Source organism: Sarcophilus harrisii, chromosome 3, assembly GCF_902635505.1.
Source record: "Sarcophilus harrisii chromosome 3, mSarHar1.11, whole genome shotgun sequence".
In the NCBI taxonomy this organism is placed as follows: domain Eukaryota; kingdom Metazoa; phylum Chordata; class Mammalia; order Dasyuromorphia; family Dasyuridae; genus Sarcophilus; species Sarcophilus harrisii.
In genome coordinates this window covers 82,253,894-82,276,383 of record NC_045428.1, presented here as the reverse complement: position 1 = coordinate 82,276,383, position 22,490 = coordinate 82,253,894, and the positions used below count along the sequence as shown (strand labels likewise).

The window sequence follows — 22,490 nt, the reverse complement described above, 5'->3', positions numbered from 1 at the left end:
TCCTAAACTTGCCTAGGGGCATTAATAATTACCTGGTGACTTCAAACACCTAAATAAGCATACTGTATCATTATTATCACTTACATGTCCAACAATGATGAACACTGCTGGGTAAAAAGATCATGACAAAAGTATAAGTAGCTATACACACAGACATAAAGATCTAACATACATATATATATATATATATATATATATATATATATATATATATTTATATACACACACACACATATATATTATAGATATAAGCTATATCTATATCCATAGTGCTTTATGGTTACAAAGTACTTTTAAACATATTAACTCATTGGCTCCTCAGGGTCCTGCCTAGGAAATAGGCATTCACATTCATATTTCTAAATCATTTTAAGGTTCCTCATAATAACCATGTGAGGTAAATTCAAGAGGATAGCATTAGCCCCATTGTAGAGATGAGGAAAGGGAGGTTTAGAAAAATTAAAAGAAGAAGGGCATTTGAGTCCCGGTTCTATCACCTTGAGTAAATGATTTAATTTAATCCTCCTGACTTCAGGGCTGGTGCTCTATCCACTGCGCCATCTAGCTGCCCCTCCTATATTTTTTTTAACATTTAATTTGTATTTTTCTCAATTATATATAAACAAAAAATGTTAATGTTGATTTAAAAAAAAAAAACCTCTTGAGTTACATATTTTTCTCTTCCCTTTCTGGCTAGATTTGTGAACTATATGTATCCTTTTGTAAAAACCAGAAGATGGTTAAATTGAATGAGGATTATAATGATTGGTCCTCTAATAAACTCATTTTCTCAATTGTTTGCCTTCTCTAAGTGTAATCAGAGGAAAAAAAATGTGAGTTTGTTAGTGATCAATAAGATGCCATAATTTGGGAATTCAGAACACAGTATCAGGTATTCATGGAGTACATTCAGAGACCAAAATAAACTCTCACTTTGTTTTCTTTCGAGATTTTCGCGTAACAGCTTCTTCAGCTTGTTCCAAATCCATGCCATTTTCATTTAGAAGTGGAAATGGATTAGGGGTAGTCTTTTGAGTGAAAGATGTCTCTGATTCTGAAAATTAAAATAAAATAACATAAATTTGTAATCTTCAGCTATTAAAATAAGAAATGATACATATAGATAGATAATGTATATATGTGTATATATAAATAAATATTAAAATATTGTCTATATAGCATCATTGCTTGCTTTTGTGCTGCATTCTAAGGATTATGAGACCTTTCCATCTGAAACCTCCCATTAAAAAGTGAGTTCCTTGAGAGCAGGGCCTATCTCAATTTTATGTTTATATTTTCAGCACAGTGCTCTGCACATAATTAAATACTTAATAAAATGCTTTGTGCATTATCTGAGACTTCAGGTAATAATAAATTTAAAAATTTTTGTAATAAAAATAAATGACAAAAATTATAATAAAAAAGTATTCCATAAATCTTAATTAGGGAAAAGAAATTTTTTGACGCTTTAATAACCACACACTTTTTAACTTAAAATTTTTTTTTTTATCTAAAACTGTGATTTCATTGGTAAATAGAACTTCCAGTGAGGAGAAAACTCCGTACCAATGCAGAACAACAACTCCTTGTCTTAGAAAGTTACTTGGGTCATTAGAATAATTTTTCCAGAGTTAAATAGCCAGTACGTGACAGGTGGCATTTGAGCCCAGGTTTTTCCAATACTAAGAATGATACTTATCCTATTAATTCACAAGGTTTCTAACTTTTAATACAAAATGTTGAATTACTTACAACAGAAACATAAAAATCAATTCAATATTTAGGTTTCTCTTTTTATCCAAAAAATTTTCCAAGTTATTTTTCACTATAGAGGAAGAAATATATACTCATTAAGAACACCAAGTCCTCATTCCACATCTCCTGTAATGCTTTTCTCTCATCCATGAAGCAGCTAGGTGACATAGTAGATAGAGCTCTGGACCTGGAATCAGAAGACCTGAATTCCAGACTTCAGATACTAGCTGTGTGATACTGAGCAAGTGACCTAACCTTCTTTGTCCAGATTCCTCGTGTATATAAGTGGGGATAATAATAGCATTCACCTGTCAGGGGTGTTGTAAGGAGGAAATGAGATGACAATTATAAAGCACAGTGCCTCACACAAAGTAAGAACTATAATAAGTAGCTATTTGTATTATTATTGAAGGAGATAATATTGAATGTGCTTTGCAAACTAAAATGCTATGTAAATGCCATCAAGCATAACTCCTTAAAATTCTTACCTTTTTGTGTAAATTGAAAATATTTTCTTAATACATTTTTTAGTCTTTTAGTAAAATGGACTGATGCATTATACATACATACATACATACACACACACACACACACACACAAAAAAAAAAAAAAAAAAATTAAGGCTATTTTAGAATGCCTAAAGCACTTCTGAGTAGACTAGCTTGACAATTATTTGAAGGACTATAAGATAAAACCCAGAAATGACTGTGTTTTACAACAGAAAAATTTTTAAAGTGTTCTTCTAAATGAGCTTGCTTTAATCCAGTGGAATGACTAATGGTGAGAATTTTAAGCCAGAGAGGAGGGAAAGTATCCACAGAAAAAGTAGATGGAGGGGGCTATTTTGGGGCAAGGGAATCTTAAAGTCACACCTTTAGTGTCATATGTAAGTGACTCTATTCTGACTTTAACTAAGGATAATTCATCATATTTCTGTTCTTCTATTCTGTTTTCAAAAAAGGCTTACATACCAGGAGGTAATCTTTTCTTCTTGCGTTTTCTCTGACCTGGAGCATCTTGCTCTTGGGGTTCACGAGTCAACAGTCCACTGCTGTCAGATGTCTGATGGCCTATATCCTGAACAATGCCTTCTGGAGAGGCACTGCCTACAGGAAAAAAACCAGGATAATTTAAGTAGAAAATATTAAATTTGGAGATGTCAAGGAAAGTTCTAAAACAAACACCTGGTTAATCTTTATATAAGCCAAGGACATAAAAAGACTAAACGAATTTCTGTATTCTAAATTTCTCTCTCCAAAGAGAGGAGGTATAATTCCTACAATTACTTTAAAATTGTTTTCCTGTTTTCCATTAGCTTTGCTTCTTGATTTGCCCTTAGACCTATTTTTTTTTAGGACTTCAGTGGACTATTTATTCTCAAAAACATTAGGTAGCAAAAACAGTGAAGATATTTAAATTATAGTTAAACTAAGTGACGAATTTCATCTACATTCTAAACAGTTTTTAAACCATGGACATTTCTGTCATGACCAACAGACCAAGAAAGTGGGAAATGTGGAGGAGATGAGATGGACAGCAACCTATCTTGCTTCACACTATGACTTCATAAAACTCTTTAAGGTTTTAAATGCCCTTATAAAGGCCAAATCTGACTGGAAAATATAAATCTAAGACAGAAAAACTATAATTTATGAATTAATAAGATGATCCTCTATTTCAAAGGAATTTTGTTAAATTTAAAGAGACTTATTCTTTTACAACCAGGTGGCTTTGAGATTCCTAAAGATAAGTCTTCAGAGAAGCTTTCATTGAAAGTAAATTCACAAAGAGTCATATTCTTAGTCCTCTGTCCTTTTTGTTGGTATTTGTCTTAAGGGTCTGCACCAGACTGAATTTACCTTTGACCTGGTCCCTTGCCAGATATCTTAAAGCCTATAGCCTCATGTTGGAATGATCCAGTTTTGCTTTGTGCCCTCTAACTAACTTTGATCCCTAATGACTTGAGATTGCCTGATTTAGCTGGAGTTAATTGGAGTTACTTTGTTTAACGTAACAGGAATGTGTTGTAAAAGTTTAACAACAGTCTCTTGGTGAAGAGGAATCAGGTGACAAACTTTTCATTTGAATTATCAACATTTTTTTCCATCACTTTTTAAAAGTTTAGACAATCAATAATATATAAATCATAATCTGGGGCATTTGTTGATTTCCAAAGTGTAAATCCTCACACAGAAAATTTCGCCACTGGCTCCAGCCTATCTTTTAGATAGAGAGTAACTTCTTACCTAGTGCATTTTTTGCTTTGGATTTCTTTTTTTTGGGACGATTAAGTGGAATGTCATCTGTAAAACAAAAAACGACAACCATAAAGAAGTTGACCTAAAAGTCAACTGTGAAAAAAAATTCTCACAGCCAGAATAATAGGATATTTTTCACATTGAAAGGTTCATTCTTTTCCCACTTTCTTCAATAATCTAGACAGCATTAGGGGAGGAAAGGATGAATGTGATGGAATGAGGGAAGAGATCATTCTGTGGTACATGTAATATGGACTGGGCAGAAATTGTGGGAATTCTACTTGATGCTACAAACCATAATAGTCCTCTATCAAGAGTTACATGATAGTAGGGCTATGGCAAAAAAGTCACTTTAAGCATGTATCTCTAATGTAATATATGTAGCATAATATCCAATGTTTCATGATGAAATAGAGGCATTAATCCTGATGAGACAGGAGAATGTTAGGAGGAAAGGATTTTGTAGAAAGAAAGGAAGGTGCACGTAGTTAGTGATGCTTAATTAATGACACATTCAAATTAGATTTTAAGAAAAGCATTTAGAAATTTGGCATTATATTATTAACATAAAATGCTACACAGAGAAATCTTTAATAATGAACAAACTCACCTTGGAGTGTACTTCAGGAGCAAACATTTTACATGATATCAGCCAAGGTAAAACAAATACACAAACATGAAGGAAAGAAACAAAAGGCATTAGTTTGGAATCTATTAAAATTCACTGATGTCAATTATTATCCATATAAAAAATTGGCTTAAAACTTTATTTAAAATGAAAATAAAATAACATGTCAATGGCAATTAAGAATAGTTTGTTAAATTGTGACATCATTAGGAGCCAGGGTGATTGAGTACAAGCAGCAACCCAGCTGAACTTTCTCAATGTTCCCCTCTAAACAACTTTAATATAATGCTTCAAATCAGATGTTAACCCAACAAAAAGTTCAGGTAAGACATTTTTCCAGCCCAAAACAACTTAGGAGATTGGCAAGGTTGGTTTATGATACTAGATTAGAAGCCAGTTTGGAGAGACCTGAAAAGCCTACACAGCAACACCAGCAGCAGCTCTTAAAAGCTCTTAGCTGAGAGACAGTAAAGAAGTTAGATAACTGGTCAGAGAGGGATTACTGAGACCTTTTGCTAGCATTGGATGTGGAACCTGGTACTGTCTGGCAACTCTATTGCCCATACACTGTTCTGTGTTGTAGTTGTAGGCAGAAACGAATGCCAGTGTCTGTGGCCATAAAAGAGCATGAGAACTGGTCACAGTTCCAGGGCCAAAAGAAGTAATAGCACTTGTGGCTGCAAGGAATAGGGCCCTTCCTGGATAAAAAACAGAGCACAAACCAAGAGAGTAGTACCTCTCCCAGGATCACACTAATTCAAAAGCAGCAAAACCTGCAGAACCTCAGAACTAGGTTTGAAAACAGCAGCACACAAAAATGTCTGTACCTTGAGACAGTACTTGATCAACCCAAGATGAGCCAAGCCCAACTTTAACATAAAGTTCAAAGTCAAGAAATAGGCTGGAAAAAGGGCAAGCAACAAAAAAATAACTTGACCATGAAAAACTATTATGGTGTCAGGGAAGATCAAGATAAGAATTCAGAAGAAAACATCAATGTGAAAACAGCTACAAGCAAAGCCTCAAAATAAAATGCTAATTGAATCCAAACTGAACAAGAATTTCTGGAACAGTTAGAGAGATAAGAATGCTAGGAAAAATTGGGAGTGGGGGAGGAATGAGAATAATGGAAGAAATTATGGAAAGAGAATTAACAGCTTGGTAAATAGGCCAAAAATTCACTGAAGAGAAAAAATTCCTTGGAAAGCAGAATTTTCCAAATCTTATAAAGGTTGCAAAAACTTATTTAAGAAAATAATTCTTTAAAAATTTAATAATTGGATAAATGGAAGCTAATGATGCCACAAGTCAGCAAGAAACAATAAAACGAAGTCAAAAGACTGAAAAGAATAAAAGAAAATGTGAAATATCTCATTGGAAGAACAACTGACATGGGAAAATAGATGTAGGACAGAAAATTTTAGAATTATTAGATTAGAGATGGAAAATGTTATCTATATCCAGAAAAAAAGAACTTTGGAATCTGAATGCAGATTGAAGCATACTATTTTCACTTTGCTTTTTTTTCCCTCATGATTTTCCCTTTTCATTCTGAGTCTTCTTTTCATGACGACTATGGAAATATATTTAACATAACTGTACATATATTTTGGAGAGGATGGAAGGAAAGAAAAGAAGAAGAAAAATTTTGACTTTCTTTATATGTAATTGGAAAAAATATTACTATTAGTGCAAAAAGAATTGCTAGACTATATTAAGGCCATGATCAAAGAAAGAAGATAGATATCATTTCAAGAAATTATCATGGAAAACTATTTTGATATCTTGATCCAGAGGGGAAAACATAAGCTGAAAGAATCCACCAATTATTTCCTGAAAGAAATCTCAAAATGAAAACTCCCAAGAATATGTTCTCAATCGATGGGGAAAGATGGGAGAGAATTTGGAGCTCAAAATTAAAAAAGAAATGTTAAAAATAAATTACGCCATTATACAAAAAGAATTTTTTAGCAAGAATGATGCCAAATGGCCTTGTAGTTTATACAGATCAACTGGCTGGTAATAAAATGAATTAAAATCTTTTATTTCAGTTGACATGGATTAGAAAATAGCTTAGGCTTCGCCAGAATTAGTTAAGTAAACAAAACATATCAGGGCTTCACTAGTCATGTTCAGTAAAAAAAAAAAATACACACAAACTTTTTATCAGAGTTTTAGCTATCTATACTATATATAAAGTACTGTAATTTGGAGAATGTGCTAGCAAAATCTATGCTACTTTTTCCTCCCCAATGTATCCTTTTTAAATATATTTTCACTGCCTTACCTTTCCTGACTCTGAGCCTCTTCTCTTGTTTTAGACATTCAGTTATTATTGTGAAATACAGTCAATAATGAGAATTATACGTTCTGTAAAGCAGTTCTTAAGAGATCTCATTGTCAAAACTAGAAATGTTACTTAATTATTTTCTTGTGTATTCAAATTTTGGTTCATTATCCTATGTTATCTTCCCTATTAGAACATAACCTCCTTGAGAAGAGAAACTGTCATGTTTTCACACCACAATAACTTAATAAATGCTTGCTCATTCACTCCTGCATTCATTATTATAGACAGGTATTCACAGGGTATCAACAGGAAATAACACCTTCACAAAGCTTACTTGAAAATTAGAATTATTACAAGAGGGATGAACATGTATGTAGAAACCAAAGCTGGAGAAAAGAGTTCACAGTCCTTACAGAAGTTTTCATAATAACAAGAGTTTCTCCTATTTGTAGAATGTTGTAATGGGTGCTGAACATTCAAAGGAGTTTAAGACATGATCTACTGAATTCAAAGGATTAAATCTGATTGGGGAGAATAGGCCATATGTAATACACACACCTATATGCAGCAACACAAGAGAGCACATGATAAATGCCCAATAGATGGAAAGGACTAATAAAAGTCAAGCCAGTTCATAGGCAAAAGACACAAAGTAAGAAAAAAAAAAGACACAAGTAAGAAGTAGAAGAGGAGGAGCTGGGAGTTTTGAATGGTTTCCCCAGTCAGAGAAAGCAATTCTAGCAGGAAAGACAGTATGAATAAAGACATGGAAGAAGGAATAAGTTCAATATGTTCAGGAAACAATGAGGTTAGTTTGATTGCAGCACAGATTTCATGTACTGGAGTTAAATTGGAAAAGTAAATAAGTTACTAAATTGTGGATTCTAAATTTAAATTCCAGGTTAAGGAATTCAGAATTATCCTATAGCCATTGAAAGTTTCTGAGAAAAAGAATAACATATACAAAATAGTGTGTAGGAAGAATAGTTGGGCACCAGTATATAAAAGAAATTGGCCTAGTTAAGAGATTGTCATATTAATAAGGACATGAAGTAGCAAAGATCTGAACTAATAGGAATAGTAAGGAAGCAATAAATTCATAAGATACTTCCAAAGGAAGAACTTTTACAGAACTTGGTAAAAGACTAGATATGATATAAAAGACGAAGGCAAAGATCAGGAAGGACTTCAGAATTTTGATTCAGGGTAAATAAAAGAAAAGAAATAGAAATGCCTTTTGGGGTAAATATTTGCCCATCCTAGTGCTTTACTGTAAATTAATATCTTAAGTCTAGGATGATTGGTTAAATAGATGGGAACCACTACTTTTTCATGTATGGTGCTCCCTCTATCTGTCCTCTAAATGAATCCATCTCTCAAAAGTTTAGTTGTTGACTATATTCTCACTAAAATTCATCTCCTTTCATGACTCACAAATCTACATTTAGCTCTGATATCCAGCATTAATTTCGGGCCTATCTTCCATCCTATTTACAGGATATGTCTACTTGGATGATCTCTTTAAACTTAACACATATAAACAAAGTCATCATCTTTTTTTCAAACTGGCTCCTCTTCTCACTATCCATTTCTATTAAGTAGTACTATCAATCTCCTATATTCAGAACCTTGAAATCATTTCTAATTCTTTCTTCCAATTCAATCAATAATGGTCATTGATTTGATTCCATGTGACTTTGGTCAAGTTCATGTCATCCCATCCCTCAGTCTTCTCATCTATAAAATAAGTGAGTTGGCCTGGATGATTTCTGAGTCCCATTCATCTCTAAACCTATTGTGCTACATTCTCATGATTCTTCTTTCAAAATATCTTTTTAATTCAGTCATTTTCACTGTCATCACTTTAGGTCATGGACTCAGCACCTCAAATATAGGTTATTGTACTTGTCTCCCTCTTGGCCCTCTTGCCCACAAAGGCATAGCAGACTCACAGCAGACTCTTTGCCATCATAATGAATAAGGATTCACTGTTACTTTAAAAATAACTAATTCCTTTATTTTAAAAAAAAACTTTTCAGAAAGAAAATTTAACAGCACATAATAACAGGAGCTAATTTTGAGAGTAATATTTTTATTATATCATTCTATACTATATTATGTACTATGTTTTAAAAATTAAAAATAATGCTACCAACCCAGTGTTGAAAATTTGGAGGGAGCAGAAGAGAACAAAAATTAAGAGCCTATTATTCTTGCCAAGCTAAGAGGCAATAACTGCTTAACTAACTGCCAGGCAGTGTGCTAAGTTCTTTCCAAATATTATCTCATTTGATCTTTATAATAACCCCATGAGGTAGGTGCTATTATTATCCCCATTTTACAAGAGGGAAAACTGAGGTAGAGAAAATGACTAAAGTCAAAGTCACACAGCTAGTCAATGTTTGAGGTAAAATTTGAATTCAGGTCTTCCTAAGGATAGGCTCAGTGCTCTGTATACCATGTTGACACCTTGCTGCTCCTGGACCACTGAGGTGTCATTTGAATTATATTCCTAGTACAGAGTTGATTGATGAGTTCTTCATTCATCTATATTATCTCCTTGGTCCTTACTGCCAAATTGTCAGACATTCTTATAGGATACTACTGAAGGATTCTTAATGTATTCATTTTACATTTACTGTAATGTATTTAATGCATTTACTGATGGAAAACCAAAGCAATTAATATATGAAAAAATTAAAATACTTACATAAAAACCTATGATGTTCCAGGTGTCATACAAAAAAATAGATAACTGATTTAATTAAACTAGACTTCCTATTTTATAACTATTATACTTTCTTTGCATTAATATGCTATAATTTTCAACTTTAAAAAACTTAGCACTTTTTTTTTGAGTTTTCAAAATTATTCTACCTTTTTTGTCAAATTACTTTGTCCTTAGCAAATATTCAATTTCACATCTAAAAAGTATTCAATGCAACAGGCATTTTAAAACACAGCAACTTTATGTTCCAGATACCATGTTAGACATCTTGGAGAAAAGAACAAAAACAAAAATAGTATCTGCCCTCAAGGGGCTTACTTACATTCTACAGGAGGAAACAACATGTAACCAATGAATTAAAATTCAAAATACTGTAATTTACCCTCATATACTTAGCTTCTCAAAGGTACTTAATATATTTTAAACTAAATATATCATATACCTCCTTCTTATTAACAAAATCATGATAGAAAATTATTTTTTACCTTGGTACTGGTGGAAGAGCTCTTGGAGGACGCTAGGGGAAAAAAAAGGAAGAAAAAGTGCTTTTAATAAACCATTGAATTATTCTCTTTTTTTCACTGGTCAATTTTTGTTAAAAAAAAAAAAGGGGGGGGGGAGGGAGGAGAGAAGAGGCAGCTAGGTAGTGCAGTAGATAAAGCACCAGCCCTAAAGTCAAGAGAACCCTAGTTCAATCTGGTCTCAGACAATTACCACATCCAAGCTATGTGATCCTGGGCAAGTCACTTAACCCCAATTGCCTCAGCAAAAAAAAAAAAAAAAAAAAAAAAAAAAAAAAAAAAAGCTTGTTATCAACATGATTGAAAAATATAATAGATCTAGAGCAGCTAGATGGTACAATTGATAGAGCACCAGCCCTGAAGTTGAGAGGATCTGCATTCATTTCAATATGGCCTAAGACACTTAACACTTACTAGCTGTGTGATCCTGGCCAATTCATTTAACCCCAATTGCCTATATTCTGAGAAATTTGGTTTCTAGGAGTTTTGAAAGGGAATGAAAACCTAACAAATACACTAAATTTGTCCAACCATGTAAAAATCTTAAGACTAAATATCTTCTATGCATAAGCAGAGTTGCAATCATACTTGACAGCAATAACAAATAAATACTTTAATATTTTAAGCATCTATATCTCATCAGGGCATTATATCTATTAATTATATGGACTAGAATGCCTTTGTGACTTTGTAGATGATCTCTGAGAATTGCTGGACCCTGACACTCATCACCTTTGGACAGATCAGCAGACATCAGTCTATCATTGGATTCAAAGCCTTTCTAGTATGGTAGACCCGTGAGATTTTTCACTCCACTGGATAATATCACATAATGGTAGTACATCAGAGGATTTTTGAGGTAAGGGGAACCATACAATTAAAATAAACAATAACCCTTTGATATAATTAGTATAAGTATTGTTATACTTATTTAACAGAACACAAAATTGAGGCTGTAAGAAATTAACTGACTCTCTAAGATTGGCTTTGAACCCTAGTCTAGGTGCAGCATTCTTTTCCACTATACTTCCACACCTCTTCTTAGGTTCTAAGGCACTTTAGGATCTTTTAAAATAAAAGAATTCACACAAATATATTTCTAAGTTCTGTGATTTCATCTATATGCTAGTATATATTTCCTTCATCATGGAAGATCATAGCTTCTCCTATATCCTTGTGGAGGTGATGGTCTTTGAGAGTTACAGTGGATGAAAAAAAAATCGATGGCCAACTTTGTATTAATGATTGGCTCTTATACATTTAGTTAAGTTGAAGATCAAAAGGCACATCTTGACGCTGGTACTGTAAGTTTTTCCACCTTGGTTGGATCTAATAAATCTTTAGCTCTTACTGGCAAAGCCTTCCACAACCCAGTGTGTCATCTTTATACAATGATGGGGTCCTGGAATAGGGTTTCACTGAAAGATTAAAAATAAGTATAAATCTGTATATTCTGTCTAAGAGTTGGTAGGGAATAGCGGATAAAGACATGGACTCAGAGTTAGGACTTTCAGTTCCCCTTCTGTAAAATGGGGACACAGTGGAGAAGGAAATGGCTAACCACTCCAACATCTAAGCTAAGAGTCTATGGACAAGTCCATGGGGGTCACAAAGAGTCAGATATGATTGAACAACTTAACACTGGCTGTATCATCCTAGGTATGCCACTTAAACACTCTCAGTGTCTCAGGCAACTAAGAGAGTGGCCTCCTAATTTTCTTGTTCATGTGTCCCTATTAAAAAATTGAGGGTACACCCTTTCCACACACACACACACACACACACACACACACGTAAATCTATAAGTACATGGTACTCTACTAATACCTTAATAAATTATGAAATATAAAAATGGGATAACAAAATAATTTAAAATATGTTTATTAATACAAAAAATTTGTGCTCTCATTATATACAACTATGATTTTTTAATTCTATTTAGTGAGAGCAATTCACTGGGTTTAAATTCAATGGGTTTAAATTTTTTTTTAATGTTGGTTTGCCACTTTGTGATAAAAAGATTGGAAGGTCTGATTCTAAGTTCAGTTTTCTTCCAATACCAGGTTTTAATAGTAGTCATAGCTGAAAGACACCTCAAAAATACATAAACCCAAATGGAAGTATGATAGATTGGATAGAGGGCTGGTTAAGAAGACCTGAGTGCAAATATTCCTCTGATTCTTATTAGTTGTGTGACCATATGTAAATCATTTTTTAACGTTACCTACCTATAAAACAGGGAATGGGAAGTATACTAGAACAGACTTTTCCACTAATGACCCCTTTTCACCAGAGAAATTTTTATGTGGCTGTGGATACATAGGTATTTTAAATAGATATACAAATTAAATGTTTACTGATAATAAATCATAATTTCACAACCTCCATATTCAATTAAGAGATTCCATATGTAGTTCACAACCACAGCTTAAGAGCTAGAGACTAGATGACCAGATGGAATGACCAGATGACCTCTCATGTCTGAGTTATGACCTTAAGGGCATAACTGCTTCCTAAATCTGCTAAACCATGATATTCATTTTTCAGTCCCACCTACCAATTGTTCAAAGAATTGTTATTCTTGTTGTAATCTGGCTACTAAATGTCTATCTTCCTTCAAGTCCAGAAGTGAGAGACATGGTCTCTGAGGGTAAGGTTCCAGATCTAGAGGAGGAGGTAATTGTTCTAGATGAGGAAAAGGAAGAAGGACAGATGGCAAGATGCCTAGGCAGGCTTTGGTTTCCTGCTTATAAATGGCCTTCTTCATTTTCTTTGAAGCTGTCTTGAGGGGTTGGAGGCAATGAAAGGGTTCTCTGAAAGAGGAATGCTGGTTCCAGAATTCTGTGCTTCTCTATGTAAGCCCCAAACCCATGGGCAGAAGCCATCCGCCCCACTGACTTTCAAATTTTGCTAGCCTATCAATGCTGGTGTATTTGTTTCCATTTATAACACCGTTACCTTGGCTGTGCTTTACCCTCTTGGTTTCGCCTTGCTGCAGATCCTTCAAGTCTAGAATAAGCCTTTATGGTTCTTTTGGGGGTAAGGGTGGGAAAAGAACCTGGGCAGGCTTCAAGGGACTGGAATACTGAGCTAAGGCTAGCTCCCTTACAAAAGTGGGTCACGAAGGTAGAGGCAAGGAGGCCTAAGGACTGAGTGAAGAAATGATTTATTCACACACACACACACACACACACACCACCTTCTTGCTTGGAGAGGAGCTCAAATGGCTGACCATTGTCAAATGGCAGGGATTGTTTTTCCATTCTTTGTATTCCCAGCACTTAACAAAATGTCAGATGATACATAATAGTATCTTAGTAAATGCTTGATACATAGTAGACACTCAGTAAAGGCTTGATACATAGTAGGCACTTAGTAAATGCTTGATACAGGCACTTAGTAAATGCTTGATATATAGTAGATACTTAGTAAATATTTGATACATAGTAGGCACTTAGTAAATGCTTGATACATAGTAGGCACTTAGTAAATGCTTGATACAGGCACTTAGTAAATGCTTGATATATAGTAGACACTTAGTAAATATTTGATACATAGTAGGCACTTAGTAAATGCTTGATACATAGTAGGCACTTAGTAAATGCTTGATACATAGTAGGCACTTAGTAAATGCTTGATACATAGTAGACACTTAGTAAATGCTTGATACATAGTAGACACTTAGTAAATGCTTGATACATAGTAGGCACTTAGTAAATGCTTGATACACAGTAGGCACTTAGTAAATGCTTACTGACAATATTTTCTTAGCACTCCAGTGGAATATCTCACATGCCCCCTGGTGTGTGCACACTTTACTTTGTAGACCACTGTTCTAAGACTTCAAGAAAATGCACCGAGCTGCATCAATAGAGGTGGCTTTCTAATAGGACTCTCCTTCTACCAATGAAATCACAGATCTTTCCAATTAAAATCTTACCCATTAATCTCTTTTCTTTAATATTCAGTGCAGCGTATATCAAAAAGACAACTTTTCTCCTAAACGTTGTCCTCTGTTTTAACAAATTAGTTAACACATTTACTAATAGAAATTACTAATTGAAAATGAGGACAGTTGGTCACCATAAAAACAAGATTAAAAAAAGTATTGATCCAAAAGATGATGATAGCAGCATACAAAGGAAATGACCCGAGTGACGCAAGTAAAGGAGTTGTTACAAAACAAGAATCCTTCCCAGGATTACAAGCATAGCTGTGTCAGAGGATGGATTACAGCCCTTTCATCCAACAAAGCCAGCACAACCTCCCTGGGCGCCCCTCCCCGCATCACGGTACGCAGAACAAAGGCAGGCAAGCCAGCAAGGGAAGCTTACCGCCGCTTTCTTTCCCATTCCATCCAAAGCCCGCCTCGGAGGGACCCCGCTACCGCAAGCCTGGGGCAGTCCGCCCCGCCCGCACCGCTTGCCGCGGGCAGCGCCAGCCCGGAGGGCAGGAACCCAGCCCTAGCCCCGCCCCCCCGAGGCTTAACACGTGGGGGAGAGGGTGGACGCGCCGTGCGTCATTGCGTCACGCGGCCAAGCTCGCGCGTCTAGGCCGGTCCTGCCCCGCCAGCCTGGCCGTGGCACTGAGAGAGCGGGCTGGCTCCGCGGCCGAGGAGAGAGAAGGAAGCTAAGGGAGACGGGGTCACAGTGACGGTCTCGCAAAGGCAGGCTGGTCGTCTAGGAGGGAGCTGGGTGGACGGGAAGATCAGGGGAGGCCCTGGCAGGGAGGTGGGGCTGCTGCCGGAGGGGGCGGGGCATCGTCATGGCAACGCACGCCTGCATCCGCCTCCCGGGATCGGGCCCCCCCAATCCATCCCCTGCGCGGCGAGCGCTCCTTTCTTTCCCTCTGCAGCCACGCAGCTCCCCAGGTACGGCGGCCTCGGTTATCCAGCCCTTCAGCCCGGCCCCCGCCCCCCTGCTACGGCTCACCGGGCTGGGTCCCTCCTGCGGGGGCCCGGATGCCGGCCTCATGCCGCGCCCCGGGAGAACCTCCTTAGTAACCGCCGCCGCCCGCCCGGAGCCCCCGCCTCGGTCCCGAGCCCCACGGGGCAGTGCGGAGCGCCTTCCCGGGGGGCCGGGCGCGGGGAGGAAGGGGGCGCGCGAGCACCGGAGGGGGGACCCGCCCGTTGGGAGCAAAGGGCCGGCACTGCCTGGGCGGCGGCTCGGGGCGTGCTTAGACCCCTCCCCTTTGGGAGGCCGCTTTCCTCCTTCCCGCCCGGGTGTGTGCCCGGCCTTGCGTGCCTGTGTAAATCTGTGTACGTGTGTCAGTGCGTGTGTATGTGTGTACGTGCCCGGTGTGTATCTGCGCAAGCGCGCCCGGGGGTTTGTCTGAGAAGGTCCCCGTGAGTGGATGGGTGAGTTTGTGACTGCTTGCGCGTGCACCAGTGAGCGTGCCAGTGGGTGTCTGTGTACAAGTGCCCCAGTACGTGTTGTCAACCAGACCGGAACCGGCCTCTCCCTGTGGGTACAGGGAGCTGAAGGAGAGCAGGCCGGAAGCAGAAGAGTGGGAAATGCATCAAGCTTAATTTCAGACGGAGGAAACTGGCCGCAGAACCTCCCACCGCCAAGAAGGAGGGCTTAATGTGCCGCATCCAGGGCAAATCTCAGATACCACAAGTGGGCTGGTTTAGGGCAACGTTTTACACCTTGAGTCACTGTTCTGATGGGTCTGGTGGGAGTAATATTATCTCAACTTGCCCATCCTTTGGGGCACAAAACCAAAGTTCTATGACAAAGACAGGAATGCTGTGGCCCTCAGTGACAAAGAACAGGGATTGGGAATATGTGATGGATCCCCTTGGGGAAAAGAGGGAGCTCTATCCCTTAGCGAAAGCCTGGTGCTGGTCCAAGCAAGTTGGCCAGAAGGTGATATCCTAGTGCAAAGGGCTGTGGTTATGCCAAGCTCAGGCCATAACCTGCATGCTGGACAAGTTCCTTAGCCTTTCTGGGCTTCATTTTCTTTATCTGTAAAATGAAAGGATTGGATTAGATGATCTCTCCTACGGCGGGTGGTATGACAAAGGGAAGTGATTGGCCCATGGTTACACACCTTGTCAGAACTTGAATCCAGGTCTTCCTAAGGCTAAGGCTAGACCTGGATGTCCATGTTGCTTATGAAAACATTTTAAATTTGGAAGGAGTTTTAGAGGTTCAAAGTCACAAAATAGGATTTGAATCCAGGATTTCTGAATGTGAGGAGAGCTTCAAGGAGTTTCAGGAAGGATTAAAGATAGAGATATGCATAACTGGCTAAAAAAAAAAAAGATGGCCCAGTTAAATGAAAAGATAAGCAGTAGCTAGAATATGTATTTGAGGGGAAGCCCTAGTGTCATGGGTGAAGGATTGATGGGAGCATGTAGAAAAGTTACATGTATGGGTCTCTACACATGTAAGCCCTTATCAATGACAACATGGATCTCTCATATTTATGCACATGATCAGAGAGTCATGAATGTATAACAACAATAACAAAGTTGTATAGTCAGACACCAAAATGGAACAAATGACCTTAACTTAGCAAATGGCCTCACTTCCAAGGACCTCAAATAAAGAATCTATGTGAAAACAGGTACCTGCTTATCATGAACATCTTGATCTGGATTTATTGACTGGTTCCAGATTACCTATTCTGGGCATGTTTTATTTCATTGAAACCCAAAAATGCAACACAACACATCTGTGAAATTTTAAAGGATATGAATATTTTTAAGAATGAAATGAACAAGTTGTATTGCTAGTCCAGATACAAGGTTAAATAAACGATAAATCAAATGCTTTTTGCAGTAGCTCTTTCTCAATGTTGTTCCAAATACTCTTCGAAAAAATACTTAAAATCTGACATGAGGTTGAATCAAGTTCTGAGTGGGTTAGATAGGGAGGCTTTCTCCTTACGATTCGTTGTCAGAACAAATCCAAGTTGCAGGGACCCACTGTGGCTCATTCTGGGCTTGCTGCACAGCAGACAACAACTGTGCACATGCCTCTGGCAAACTGTCATTCACAATCACTTGATCAAAAAACTGGCCAAATTGAGTTTCCATTTTTTTAGCTAAATCCTCCATCTCCTGCAGGTCTTCATCCTGTAGCAAAGAGAATTAGGGTGAACATGCACAATACAAACAACAATACTTATAGCAGTTCTATTAAAATAGTTTTGAGACTAATGAGATATGAAATCCAGCTAAAGAGCTGGAAGATTATAAAATCCTTTAGCATAATCCTTTCATTTTACTGAGGCCCAAGGAGGCAGCTAGATAGCAAGCACATTTATCTGCAACACTGTCCCTAGAGTCAAGAAGACTCATTTTACTGAATTCAAATCTGGCCTCAGACAATTACTAGTTGTGCAAGTCACTTAATCCTGTGTGCCTCAGTTTCCTCATATGTAAAATGAGCAGGAAAATGAAATGGTAAACCACTCTAGTAAAAATCTAAGAAAATTCCAAATAGCATAATGGGAGTCTGACTAACTGAAAAAAGAACTGAACAACAAAAACTTCAGCTCAGAGAATTGCCCAGGATTACATAGATTATAACAAGACCAAAATTTGAAACCAGGAATCCTGATACCATTAAACAGTAAATGAATCAATAGACAAGCCAATGATCAACAAAAGCAGAGTTATATTTATATACAAAATCGTTTTGCTAATAGGCAAAATCAATTATCTCCTAGAAACAACCTGAAAATCAAAATTTTATGAAATACATCATTAAAAATAATAGAGAAAATAAGATATATAAAGATAATGTCATTTTACAAAACAGTATTCTGGACAATAAATTATTAAATAATTTTAAATAAAATGGGAAGTTTTTAAAGCACCTTCCATGAGTTCTTTTATAAAGCAGTAAATCCTTTTTAAATATGAATAAGCACTGTCTTCTCTGCTTTATAAATTGACTTTAGCATATGATATTGGATTTTATTAAAGCAAGAATACCTGGACAGAAAAAGAGAAATGAGAGGAAAAATCTATTTCATTAATAGCTTTCTATGTAGCAAGGATCCTTTAACTTTTAAAGCTGATGTTCATTAAAAAGTAGAAGTCATAAAGTAACTTGTATTTATGAAAATAAAATTTCTGAGCAACAGGAACACAATAAAGTGTTTTGGTTGACTAGAAATGATAGGCATACAATTCTCCAGTTCCCTGAATCTCACCTTGAATTTAATGTTGACATAATAGTCTGTAATAATCCTGGCATTTTTCCGGGACTGCTTCATGCGATTCAGACTGGATGGTTTTATGAATATGACATAAGGCTTCAATTCATGTGTTCGAGCTGCCTGAATGTTCTACACAACACAATTCAAAGAAAAATTGACTACATACATTAAAAACCATTTTATTCTAAATTTTCTGTGTATTCTGGTGAGTATATTCAACATTTACTTATTTTTAGGAGAGTAGAAACTAACAACCTTGCCATTATCAGGTGAAATATATATATTTTTATCCTTTCCTCAAGCATTTTAGTAGCAAAAAACATATTTACTTTGTCAGAAGTTGATAATTTTAATTTTAATGACAGTTATTACTGATTTTATAAATAGATATTTTTTCATGTAGCTTTTGTCTATAAGTGAATACAGTGCTGGTAGTCATGAAGGTGCTTTTTTTTTTCTTCTATCATACTTGGTGTAGAATCAGATTCTACCAATTAGTGCCATCAGATGCCACCAATTAGTGACAAATTAAGGGAATGAAACAATCTCAAAAAACTTTTGCTGAATGTTTACTAACAGATGTGTAACTGGGATAATCTTGGTGGATAATTTCCAGAAAGGCGATCTTAAAAACAATGTGTTTATGATGATACGGATGAGAGATAAATACTTTCTTCTCCATATTCAAAAATCTATATAACCTCTCATAATACATGGTGAGTCTTTTCTCTTCCACAACTTAAGTACTAATGAGACAGGATAGGATACTCTTTCTTAGTCAGATCATATCTGGAGTTGCATTCTGGACACAATGGAAGGACATTTGATAAGCTGGAGAACAGAGAAGAGCAATCTTGATAGTAATTACCAAGACCAGTGCCACATGAAAAAGCTATCTTTGAATATTTGAAGGACTGTTATATGGAAGATTTAAATTTATACGTCTTGATCCATTGACCATAACTGCAGCAAGAACAACATGCAAAGGTTGTAAAGAAAAAGAATTAAGATTTAATTAGGAAGAAAATTTTCCTAAAAATTGTAGCTATGCTTCTTGTTACATAACTACTAATGGGCAGACACAGAATTAAAATCCAAGTCTCCTGACTCCAAGTTCAGTGTTCTGATCTCTATGTAATTCTTGTTCTTTCCCTTCTCTTTCTTTTTCTCCTCCACCCTATCCTAAAGGGGCTCCCTAATGCCTATAGAGTAAACAGTCACCAATTGCTTTTCCTGATCTGTTTTATATTCCTTTGTTCCAGATCTTGTACATTAGAGCCCAAATAGCTTGCTAGCAGCTTCTTGATCTTCATAATCATTGTAAAGCCCTTAGCATAGCATCCGGCAAAAATGAGCACTTTGCAAATGTTAACTATGATTTATTAGTACTGTTTCTATCTGTCCAATCCTTAGTTCATTTTTAGGCTCAATTCTGGTGCTACGTCACTATGAAGTCTTCTTGAAATCCTTTGTTATTAGTCCTTTTTTTCCTTCCTTAAATATACTAACACTCTTTGATCTGTCTTCTGCCCTCATCATTCCCTGCCCTAGAAGATTCTCATATGGAATGATTTTAAGGCCTTTCATCATCCCTGTCACTCTTCTCTGTATGCTTTTTAGCTAATGTCCTTCTTAAAATGTGGTGTCCATAAATATGATCTGACCAAAACAAAAAACAGTGGGCCTATTCCCTGCCATCAGTATCATGCTATAGTCTATGCATATTCACCGTTGGACTTTCAATTGACTTTTGAATCACTTATAACTTTGATATTGTAAGATGATTCATAGTCATAAAGTACTACTGAGAAAATGTTGGTGTCAAGAAGATAGGCTTTTATATCAACAAGTGGCTAATAAAAAATATTGTGAAGTAACCCAAAACTGATACATATGATATGCTAAGTGAATGGAGGCTAAAAAGAACATTTCATTTTATTTTTTTATACTTAGAGGCAATCAGGATTAAGTGGCTTGCCCAAGGTCACCCAGCAAATAAAGTGTCTGAGCCTGGATTTGAACTTGGGTTTTCCTGATTCCAGGATTGGTACTCGATTCACAGCAATATCCATTGGGTCAAATTAGCAATAGTCTGTATGGAATACAACAGAACCCTAAAATAGATATAAAATCACTCCCCCCTTTTTAAACACTGCTGAGGACTTTTTTCTTGAACATCTTTCTTTTAAGCCTACAGAGTCATGAAACTTGAGAGGTGGATTTCATGTATGGCCCACCTGTGGTTCTAAGTCCATTATACAGACTTTCCCTTCATCAAGGACTTTTCGAACAGCATCCACACTGGTACCATATAAGTTTCCTTTGTACTCACCATATTCCAACATTCTATGAAGATAGATAGGACAAAGAAAATAAAATTCCACCACAATTATCTGCAAAATATCATCACCTATAAAGTCTATAAATGTTAATATCCCAAGAAAATAATCTTAATAGAAAATAACAAATAGGAGTACTTTTCTGAGAAAAGAAGAATCACTGGGGATTTAGGTATGATGGATTAGGAGACTTATGGATAACCTATTTGTGAAAAAATGTTTGCATTTTGCAATTCAGTTCTTTTTCCCTTCTGAAAGATGATGAGCAATCTGGGACTCCATGTTACTTGTTGCTCGCAGTACTTAGGGACTTTAGAGAATGCACACACAAAAAAAGAATTCATGTCTGTCTAACAATATACAATTAGAGTAACAAAAATTTGACCTGGTAATCCTACCACAATAACATATCAAAAGCATGTTATTTATTGAAAGGATAGAAGACCTAGGTGTACAAAACATACACAGCACATATGTATTATCAATGTATCAAAAACATGGAAACAATCCATGTTTGAAAAACAAAAAACATTACGCAAAGGCATTTGAAATAATGTAGAAGGAAGAACACAGAAAAAAAAGTATATAATAAGAATGTGTATGTATGTGTATATATGGCAATAGTAAAAGTTTTAATGAAATACACAGAACTAAAAGAGAGCAGAAAGTGACTGGAAGCAAACAAGGCATTATTGTTATTTTATTGAAATTCATATATACTTTCCTGAAACAAATTTTAAAATATTTTGACAATTATGTATTTTACTTCAAAATTTGTTCTAATGGTTACTGTGTACAACAAAAATTATTCCAAAAAGAAGAAATTTATTCAATTCAATTCAACAAGCACTAATTCATGTTGAATTTTAAAATAGAAAAAAGCATTTGATTATGAATTAACGAATATGTATTCTAGTTACCTGTGACCATATACCAGACTTTCAAATGTTTCCTTGGATACATAGTGATACTCTCGACCATCTTCTTCATAGCTCTTTTTAGAGCGAGTGGTATCTATGAAGAAGAATAATGAAAGGCCTTTGGAGTTCATTTATTCACACAATAGAAATGTGCTGTGACAAGATAATTGAAAGATGAATATGGCATCCTTGCTCTTGTCAAGTCATTTACAGTCTTGTCAGATTTTTAGAAACATATTAATTTATTAATGAACACTAAGAGAAATTTCCAATTTCTCTAACTCCAAATAGAGTTAACATTTTCTTATTATATCTAAGTTGATAGTTGGCCCAGGGAATAGAATGTTGGGTGAGGAGTTAGCAAGGCTTGAGTTTGAATCCTGCAGACGTCAAGCAATGTGACACTGGACAAATCATTTAATTTCCCTCATCTGAAAATGAGGATAATAGCACTCATCTCCCTGAATTGTTAGGGTGAAATGAGATAATGTATGGAAAGTTCTGTGCAAACCTTAAGGCATTATATATCAGCTGTTATTATGAGAATTTAGTGAGTATGTGGTACAATGCACAATGCTAGCTTATGGTATTATGATATTATAGGATATTATGATTTAGAGCTGGAAAATACAATAGAGGTCACCTAGTCCAACTTCCTCAGTTTATAAATGAGGAAATTGATATCCAGAGTAAGTAGTGTTTCTAAGAATTTGGATTTTGATTCCATAGCATCCTTTGACTCCAAACCTAGTCTTCCTAAATCAGCAAATGTTACATTAGTACTTGATTTATCATTTTGTTGATTCTAGACAAGAAAATGATGGAGAAATGTTAATAATGCAGATGAAATTTTAAAATGCATTGTGTATATATATTTTT

General features: G+C 36.1%; 2 protein-coding genes across 3 annotated transcripts in view; both read right to left on the bottom strand.

The window, feature by feature from the left end:
• The window catches only part of TMEM237 (transmembrane protein 237), a 28,902-nt gene extending 13,453 nt beyond the window's left edge, over positions 1-15,449 (bottom strand). Inside the window, exons 1-6 of one of the 2 annotated variants that reach the window (XM_031958323.1) lie at positions 15,112-15,449; positions 10,145-10,176; positions 4,624-4,634; positions 4,002-4,058; positions 2,727-2,861; positions 934-1,054 (exon numbers count right to left, since the gene is read on the bottom strand). In XM_031958323.1, the coding sequence (XP_031814183.1) occupies positions 934-1,054; positions 2,727-2,861; positions 4,002-4,058; positions 4,624-4,634; positions 10,145-10,176; positions 15,112-15,153 (398 nt within the window). In that variant the 5' untranslated portion in view covers positions 15,154-15,449. Of the gene's footprint in view, positions 1-933; positions 1,055-2,726; positions 2,862-4,001; positions 4,059-4,623; positions 4,635-10,144; positions 10,177-14,514; positions 14,680-15,111 lie in introns of those variants that run through there. The other variant, XM_031958324.1, reaches the window with a different exon arrangement.
• Positions 15,450-16,970: 1,521 nt separating this feature from the next.
• MPP4 (membrane palmitoylated protein 4) overlaps positions 16,971-22,490 on the bottom strand; it is a 47,414-nt gene continuing 41,894 nt past the window's right edge. The window contains exons 14-17 of the mRNA XM_031958325.1: positions 21,612-21,705; positions 20,590-20,698; positions 18,347-18,481; positions 16,971-17,261 (exon numbers count right to left, since the gene is read on the bottom strand). Coding sequence (XP_031814185.1) covers positions 17,070-17,261; positions 18,347-18,481; positions 20,590-20,698; positions 21,612-21,705 — 530 coding nt within the window. The 3' untranslated portion in view covers positions 16,971-17,069. The remainder of the gene's footprint in view (positions 17,262-18,346; positions 18,482-20,589; positions 20,699-21,611; positions 21,706-22,490) is intronic.